The sequence below is a fragment of the Drosophila innubila genome (genome assembly GCF_004354385.1).
Source record: "Drosophila innubila isolate TH190305 chromosome 2R unlocalized genomic scaffold, UK_Dinn_1.0 1_C_2R, whole genome shotgun sequence".
NCBI lineage: Eukaryota > Metazoa > Arthropoda > Insecta > Diptera > Drosophilidae > Drosophila > Drosophila innubila.
In genome coordinates this window covers 10,500,579-10,509,617 of record NW_022995374.1, presented here as the reverse complement: position 1 = coordinate 10,509,617, position 9,039 = coordinate 10,500,579, and the positions used below count along the sequence as shown (strand labels likewise).

The 9,039-nt window shown below is 33.8% G+C and overlaps 1 protein-coding gene across 2 annotated transcripts; it reads right to left on the bottom strand.

The window, feature by feature from the left end:
- Nucleotides 1–909: 909 nt before the first annotated feature.
- On the bottom strand, nt 910–6,960 carry LOC117784344. 2 transcript variants are annotated; one of them, XM_034622053.1, is made up of 7 exons: nt 6,806–6,960; nt 4,325–4,552; nt 3,531–3,675; nt 3,256–3,398; nt 3,032–3,188; nt 2,300–2,414; nt 910–2,202 (listed from the first exon to the last, which is right to left on the bottom strand). In XM_034622053.1, the coding sequence occupies exons 2-7, from the start codon at nt 4,374–4,376 to the stop codon at nt 2,074–2,076; spliced, it is 741 nt and encodes a 246-aa protein (XP_034477944.1). In that variant the 5' UTR covers nt 4,377–4,552; nt 6,806–6,960; the 3' UTR covers nt 910–2,073. The 2 variants fall into 2 exon arrangements, with proteins under 2 accessions (XP_034477944.1, XP_034477945.1); XM_034622054.1 differs by having other exon boundaries at nt 3,531–3,672.
- Between the last annotated feature and the right edge of the window lie 2,079 nt (nt 6,961–9,039).

Here is a 9,039-nt window from a genome sequence, read left to right as displayed (position 1 = left end):
TATATAAACTGAAAAAAAAGACAAACTTCTAAAATCAAAAGCATTTATCTTAAATATTTTGTTCTTAAAATAAGAACATTTTAAAACCATATTACTAATACTAAGAATATTTATTTAAGAAATCAAAGTTCTTAAACAAATTAAAAAAAACTTTTATAAAATTACCAAAACAAAACAAAATGTATATAAATTAAGAAAAGAAGAAAATTATAAATTCAAAAATTATTTTTAGTTTATTTATTTTTGATGCAATTTTTAGACCATAATTCTTAGTTTTGAGACTTGAATCTTGATATTAGAACATTTTTTTTTTATCAGTGTAGTTATATTGTATGTGCTTGCAATTAGTCATTACCAATTTCGGGATGTTTACAAGTAATAATCCATTTTCCAAGCTATTGAACTGTGCTCAATGCATTGCCTGCTTACATTAATTATAATCCACACATGTCCTTGAGCATTGCAATTGTAGCTGCTGTATAAATTAGCTGCCAAGGGTCGCCAGTTGTCCGTCGTCAGTTATCGGTCGCCAGTTGTCTGTTGTCGGTTGTCGGTCAGCTGTTGCCGTTGGCTCTAATGAACGGAACCACATAAGCATAAATTATGGGGCACATCGCGTTGTGAGGCGCCTCTCGGCTTATGTTCGCATATTTGCGCAGCATACTTTTGGGCGCCATAAGCGAATAGTTGTGCAACAGCAGTGTTGCATACTTTTTGGCTGCACATGCCTTGGCTTTAACCCCAACCACTCCAATTGCCTTTCCCTTTTTATTTGCGGCACACGTTGCAGTAAAAAGCATTTTGGCACGGCTTTTGTGCATTTTTTTCTCTTGGTTTCGTTAATTTATTTTCATTTTATTGTTTTTACTTTTCATGTGTGTGTATGTTGTTCCATTTTTGGTGTGTGCGTGTGTGTTTGTATAAGTGTGTATAATTTTTACTTAAATTAAAAGTTGCTCTTTAATCATAATGTATTCACAGTTTTTATTATAAGTTAAACTAAGGTTTTTATTGGTATTTGTAATATTTTTTGTATGCAATATTAATATGTTTGTTTTTGCTTTTGTTGTGTATTTATTATCTTTAATACATTTTAGCATATTTACATTTTGGTGTCTTTAAATAAGTGCATTACTCGTAGTTGTAACTTTAGTATAAAGTCTGACTAAAAATATACGAGTAGTTATACATAATTTACGTTAATTAAGTATTTCCTTTTAGAAACAATTATCAAAATTCTTTAAGAAATGCACTTAAATTCATTGCCGATATGTGTATTATTGTGTTTGCTCAATCAATTTTTAATTTTTTTCTAAGGACATATTGCTCTTATCTTGTGCGCTTGTGTGTGTGTGTGTGTGTGTGTAATCCAGCTGCTTAAATATTAGCTAAAATAAATTATTAAAGTTTTGCTGGCTGTTTAACACAACTGAAGTAAAGGCAATTGCATTTTGAGTAAATCATAAGTACATATATATATTTAAATTAAAGCCTAAGAACCACTGTAAGCTCAATAAACTAATTTTATTGCACTCATTATTTGTTGGTTGAAAGTGCCACAAACTAACAACATTCGCTATGCTACAAAATAAACATTCAACATACTCCTCTCCAGACACTAACTATATCTATAAAGTCTTTCGACTTTTGCTTAACCTGCTGCAACTGTACAGTTACACATATGTATATATGTATACATGTATGTAAGTATATGTATATGTGTATAATTATATGGATATGACTATATGCATTGTAGTACTCAACACGCTTAACATCTAGGTATACTTTGTAAGTAGACTAAACTTATCAATCATCCCCATGTCTAATCTAGACCAAGCCCGCAAAAGTATGCAACAAATAACATGCCTAAGAAATTGTCATAATTTTGTGTTATCTTGAGAAGGGGATGTAGGAGGGAGTTAAATCCCTCTTCATCTCTGTGTGTTCTTTAGAAACCTTAACTATTGTTAATTTCATTTATGTTGGCTTCTTGCATAGATTGCAATAACGTATTCCAAAAGTAAACTTAACTGATTCATTGCTGTTTGGTTATTTGGTGGCAACCCTGTGCATCTATCTGACCAGCAGCAATAGCAACACTGTTAATAATATTCCCGGACTATTTATCTTCAACATGCTGGCCCCATCCCCTTCGCCATCCCGACAAATTTCCGGATGTCGTGTAAAGTCCTCGCAATAGATCTGAAATAAAGAGCAAAGTATTGTTCATATTTCAATAGCAAATGTTTAAAAAGCGGACTAATTAACTATTTATAGTAATTATATTCAGGTTACATACCTTGGTTAAACTGTTGGCGTATTTGTCGACCAATTCTCGTGTGAACTTGGCCGCTTCATTGCCACAAATCTTACGTGCTGCATTCTCGGAGCAATCCACCAGCTCATTAATAGAACTATTAAATTGCAGGAAAATATATGAAAAATAATAAAATTAGAAAAAGTAAAAAAAAGTATTAAAATATTAAATGATTTTTTATAACTGCCTGTTGATGTTATCTCTCTTTCACTTTTATACTCCCACTCTCTCTCACTCTTTCTTTCTCTATCCCTCCGTCTCTGCATATATTTTTCAAGGCAGATAAAAAGCAGCTCTTAAGCAAAGCCATTTCAATTTGCATAATTACAGTTCATCATTCTCTTTGCAAGATTAAAGAGTTTCATTTTAAGATATATTTATTTGTATACTAAAATTTAAATAAATGTAGGCCAATCATAAGAGAAATCAATTGCTGAATAAATTGCAAGCCGAATTCAAGGCCAACTAGTTGAGCATACATATTTCTCAGACGAAATTAAAACTGAAACAAGTTTTACAAAATTAAGTTAATTTTAATTTTAAAAATCCACTATAGATTGAGCTGCAGACATCGCAAACGGGTTTTTCAAGAAGATTATCAGTGACTAAAAAATCAGATTAGCCTATGTAAAGTGAATGCCGAATGAGTTTGGGCATTATAAAAACAAATAAAGAGCGAGAGTTAGAAATAAAGAGAAATAAAGTAAAACTCACCAGCAAATTGTTTTAATATTCTCATTGAGTGTTCCATTTTCCTGGTTCTCCTGATTCTTGTTGGGCTTCAGGAAGACCATCGTCTCCTTGTAGCGATTGGCGCAAACCTCAAAGTCCTTTTTGGCCATTTCCGAGCAGGGTGCGTGCTTCAGATACTCTGTGAAATGTTTAGATGTCTTAAGATCTGCTGACTGTTAGATTGCTGAGTTTGTGGCTGTGCTCACCCTCCTGGAATTCACCCTTGTTGCAAAGATCCCTGATAAACTGATTGGTGCCATGGTAGAGCTTATTAAACTGGTTCCTTTGCTGCAGATCCATGCAACGACGTGTATAGCTCTGAATGCAACGCACGCCCTTTCGCAGCTCACTGCAGGTGGGGGAAAAACAAATAGAGGTAAGAAGTTTGGGGGGGTAGAGGTAAGTTCGCATTAGACATGGATAACAAAGATGTTGGCGTTAATGCTGTTGTTTCAATTCTATGCTATGTGCAACAACTTACTGACAAAGTTTATCCAATTCATCCTTTTTGGCAGCACCAATCGAAAATTCCGACGTTAAATGCAGCATTTCAAGTGGTTCGGCGCACTTGGTGAACTCCTCCTGGCCGCATTCCTCTGACCTTACGACCGCCATCAGGAGCGCTATTTGGCACAATGCACATTTTCATTGTGAAATTCGAGTACAAAAATGTAACAGCAAAAGATGGCAAGAGCAATTTAAAAGGGAGAAGAGTAGAATAAAAACGAACAAGAAGAAGACAAATAAACAAACTGGCAAACAAATAGTGGATAGTGCTCAAGTTGTGAGCTAAAAGGCAATCTGAGACTTGGCGCCTCTCAGTCTCCCAGTCTCCCAGTCTTTCTTTCTCACACTTTCTGTCTCTCACTCTCTCTCTTTCGCTATCTCTTTCTCTTGCGCTCATCGCTTTGGCAGCTGCAACACAAAGTTGCAAATGTGCGTCAGGGGCAATAAAGTTGGGCGTAAGTGAAATTGGCATTTCATAAATTTAAACTTTTCGGTATTTCGGGAATAACATTGCATCAGTTCATCTTGCTCTCTCTCTCTCTCTCTCACTCACTCACTCTCTCGCTCTCTCCAGTGTCAATGTGACGGAAGTTACATTTCTGTCAATTAAACTAACTGACATCTCTGGCACGATCGCTGGCGATAAGGGAGAGAGACAGCCAGACTCAGACCCAGACATAGACCCAGACATGCATACATTGTACATACATATGTATAATAGACCCTTATATCATTACACTTGGAAATCAGGCCATATTTTGCACTTACCCGTTACAAGCAGCGTCGTCGCCGTCTTCCAGTTCCAACAGCTTCGATGCATTTTTTTATTTTTTTGCTTTTGCTATTCACAATATGCAATTTGCTTTTGTTTATTGTGTTTTGTTTATTAACTTCAGCTTCAATATTGCAGTTCACACTTTGCACACTCTTCGCCTTTACCTTCTAATTGCTTGGAGTCATTTACACTTCCTTTTGCCCGCGAACGACGTCATACGACTGAAGCGAATGAAAGAACAGAATAAAGTAGAAGTATAGGAGAATATGGTACGAGTACTAATAAGTCAAGTCAAATGCACAAATTATAGCAACTATTACTAATTGGTATTTATACGCCCACAATGCAAAACAAATTGTGAGTGCAACCACTTGTATACCCTACCTAAAACTATATTAGTTTACACATGAATTCTAAAGTACAAACTAATAATAAATAAATAAATGGCTGTACTTATGAAATAACTAGACAAAATACGGTACTGCAAAAATAGTTTAAGTACTTTAAATTTTTAAATATTTTTTATGAAGGGTATTTTGAGTGTCAAATAAATTGATTTTTTCCAACTGCATTTATCAACCGTACTTTTGTCATCTTATAAATTTTAATATTTATTTCAATGTTAATTAAGTCTTTCGTCAATTTCAAAACGCAATTAACAAAAATTTCAAAAAATAAAAATGTTTACAAATTCTAAAAATATACAAAAAATAGTCAAAGAAAAACGAAAGCCGAAAGCGCCATTGAAATTTGTATGCGATCTTTTATACATATGTTGTTGTTGATCTCTTGGCCAAAATGAGCGAGAGCAATCGAAAACTTGAATTTGTTTTGATTTGTTGCAGACTGAATGGGTTCAAAGTACATTGCTCTCTATATTTTTGCCTACATACGTTGAATATTTTAATCAATGTACCTGCCTAGAACTGCCCGGATATGAACAGTTGAAAGGATACTTCATATTGGAATTTCGAATTTAATCTTAAGTGTAGAATTATTTTAAGATTATTCAAGTAAATTTCTGATAGTAAAAATATTACATGATTTTAAAATATGCAAAAAATAATTAAATTATAAATTATATGACTAAAAGTTCATACTAGTACTGTTTTACATTTTAATAGTTACTTCCCATTTTCTTTAGTAATTAAGTACTTAATGTAGTATGCAAATATTAATGAGTTTTGTACTGCGCAAAAAGTAATTAGAGTTGACGTTAGATCATTAAAGATTCATAAATTTAGAGAATGATTACTATGCATTGATCATTAATTAATAGTATTGAGTGGTCAATTATCAGTTATCAATCAGGCTTATCAATCAGAGTTTTGTATTTTTAATGAGTATTTTGCAATAAACCCATTTAATGTCAAACTACGTATCATAGCTGATATGCTTTACTTCAAAAAATACCCTAGACTGCAGCGTGCTGTGTGAGATTGTGTAGGCGTGAGAAGAAGCAGAAGAAATGAAAACACAAAACGAAGAAAACGAATGAAATATAACGTGAATTTGCTTTACATTTCGGTTTTTGTGCCAAAATCATTTTTTCTGCTCTTTTTTTATCATTTGTTTTTACTATTCTGATGCATAGCTGCAGGTGTGTGGGTGTGTGTGTGTGTGTGTGGTTGATATTTATTTATATTATCTCTTTTAAAGCACTTTTAGTGTTCATAAATAAACAAACGCACATTTGCAATATCTTTTAATGGGTCTTGAAAATGGGTTTTGTTTATTTTCAATTAATTGTTTACAAATACGAGCAAATATTGTTATTTTTATTATTGACCAGGGTCAGTTATTGTGAATAAGTTTCATAACATAACTGATGAATATTGCATTTATTTCGATTTTCGATTTTGCATATTACATTTTCTAATATTGTCATTTGTTTAAAAATTTGAATTGCAAATTTGCTGTATACCAATATCAGGAAGTACTTGTAAACATTTGTAATTACAAATTGAATTTGCAATGATCATCAGTTGTTGCTCTGTTCAATTGACAAACGAAACAAACAAAACACTTAAAGATACAGCAAGTGCAATGAAACGACAAACGAAAAACGATTGCCGCAAAGTAAATAATTAATAAAATTGAAAACGAAAATGAAAACAGAATTGAGCGAGTTTTATTTTTGTGGCAGATCACAGATTGCATTGCATCGGCTGGCATTGAGAGTGAGCGACAGCGGGGCGTGAAGATGGGCGGGCAAACACGTGATGCGAAAGAGTGTAAAGAGAGACTGAAGGAATGCAGTCGGACGAGCCTCTCGCCCGGTGCCATGCGATCTATCTGTGCAGCCGGCGTAGAAATCAGGTTTTTTTTTCTGTTTTGCGTTATTTATATTTATTTCAGTTTCGAATATGCAAATGATTGTATTTTGGAGTGAGCTGAAGTGCTGTGAGGTAACTGAAGTGGGCGATTAACTGTAATTGTTGTCGCATTTTGTATTACTTTGAAAGCGTTCACACCTGCGCGACGATCGGCCACGAAATTTCAAACACTTTCCAAGTTGGCAGCAACTGTTGAGACGCAAGCGCGCCGCGTTGTTTGCCGTGCGAGTAACCAAAACGTACTGAAGAAGCAGCAACAGAAACCGAAACCGAAACAGAAACAGAAGCAGCGACTGCAGCAGAAGCAATAGCGACAGACGACCAACCTCCGCCGCCCATGCTAGCAACTTCGTTGGCACACGAATGACAAACGTACGACACGCGTCGTGCATGTTGCTGGCAACATTTCAGTATGTTGCTGGCACATGTTGCTTACACTGACACAACAGGTATTTGCATGTTGCCATCGCAATTGTTGTTGCTCAACAGCTGCATTTGATAACGCAGCACACACACAGCTGATGCGACAGCTGCCTAAAACTCATTCAAACTATTTTTATTGCTTTTTTTGTGTTGTTGTTTTTTATTATATGCATGCACTTGATTTATTTTAATCAATTGGGCGACTATTGATAATTGTCTAAGGTACCTTTTTATTAATTAATTGAATAAGCCAAAGCCAATGAATTTCCTGTGGGACAGATAAGATTTACTCGCAGCTATCTAACTTACTGATGGCCTCGTCAATAAGCCAATAAGCCTTAGACAATTGTTGCCAATAATTTCATTTTGCTTTGTTTAATATTTGTTATTTATATTTGCGCAATACAAATAGAGAAACAGCAACAACAACAGCAACAAACAAGAGACAACAGCGTCACTCCAAATCAAGTGTCGAAATTTACACGTGTGTCCTTTTGTTTTCCTTGTCACGCATCAGCTATCTTACTCACTCATGCGCCCGACAAGTGCCTGAGAAAAGTCTGTAGGTTTTTGTTTTTATTATACCCGTACCCAAATAGGGAGTATCAATTCACGAATTTCAATGAGAACTCCTTCCGTTTCCTCTCCGCATTCACAATTGGAAATATATGTATACGGGCGGATATATAGATTGTGATATTTGTTTCTCTCATTGTGCATTGAATTTGGCACAGGTATTTCCTAGTCGAGCAGCAGGTTTTGTTTGTATTTGCCTCCATTGTTTGCATTTCGTTAATATGCAACATTCGTTGAGTTGCGCTTTGTTTGTTATATGCCAATTTGTCGTAATGTTTCTGTATTTGTTGTAAATAATAACTAAATTAGGCAGCGATTTCTTTATTTCATATTTGTTCAGCTCATGCTCGAAAGTTTCAGGGCCAATAATTGAATGTCACGACAGGTTAAAGTGGTCTATTCACCTGAAATATGAATCCATAAATAATTAAATCAATGGCGGATAATTCCATATCGATTGAATAATACACTTAAATGTGACTTGCATTTGTTGACTATTTATTGGCAACACCTATCATAAAATCATTGATAACATCAATTGATTAATAAACATTTAATATATGCCTACATACACAAAAAATAGATCTTTAAATAAAGCTCAAGCTATGACAAACGTTTGGATAAATGTCTATATAGGTTTAATTGAATGAATCTGTTCAATTTGATTTGTTCCTTCTTCATAACTTATTTAAGAATTGACAAAGCCAAGTTTATTATTATCTAGTTGAGCTTTCAATTTTACGTAAAATGAATGAAAGTTAACGTCGAATCCAATATTTTTAATTTTATTATGTATTGATAATTATTATATTTATAAGTAGACAATGAAAAAAAAACCTGAATAGTAAAAATAATTAAAAATGTACCTTGAACTTCGTGAATTATATTTATAATTTAATATTATTAGTCGTCAAATCTTTACTTGAGTTTTAATCTAACTCTTTCCATTGAAAAGTTATATCCATTTAAAGCACTAAGTATGCAGTGGGTGAAATAAGCTGTGAGCGACTGTCCATTCACACATTGATAGTCAATTCAATATCCGTTACAATGATATTGAATATAAACTTAAGATTATCTTCTGTTTGTGGACGAGTACTTGTTTATCTGTGAACTAGAAAAGACATACTTATGTAGAAAAAAATATATATAAAGGGGATTCACTGACGCACTTTAAAATGATTAGATAAATAGATAATTTCACACTGTGCTTAGTGATTAAAAATAGAAGTAGGCCCTACACTTGAATACTTAGACTGTAGTTTTTTTTTTTATTCAATCAGCTTCGAAAGTATCTTAGAGATTTAAAACTATACCTCTAAACTCCGTTCATTTTTCAGTGGTTTTAAAGTACCAATTTGGTTACCAAATGT

Bases quoted from the DNA above. Each gene is read 5' to 3' on its own strand.
- LOC117784344 (XM_034622053.1), bottom strand. From the start codon at position 4,376: ATGCATCGAAGCTGTTGGAACTGGAAGACGGCGACGACGCTGCTTGTA. The intron at 3,399-3,530 runs GTAAGTTGTTGC...CCCCACCTGCAG, and splicing joins GAATTGGATAAACTTTGTCA to TGAGCTGCGAAAGGGCGTGC. The intron at 3,189-3,255 runs GTGAGCACAGCC...AACATTTCACAG, and splicing joins CAAGGGTGAATTCCAGGAGG to AGTATCTGAAGCACGCACCC.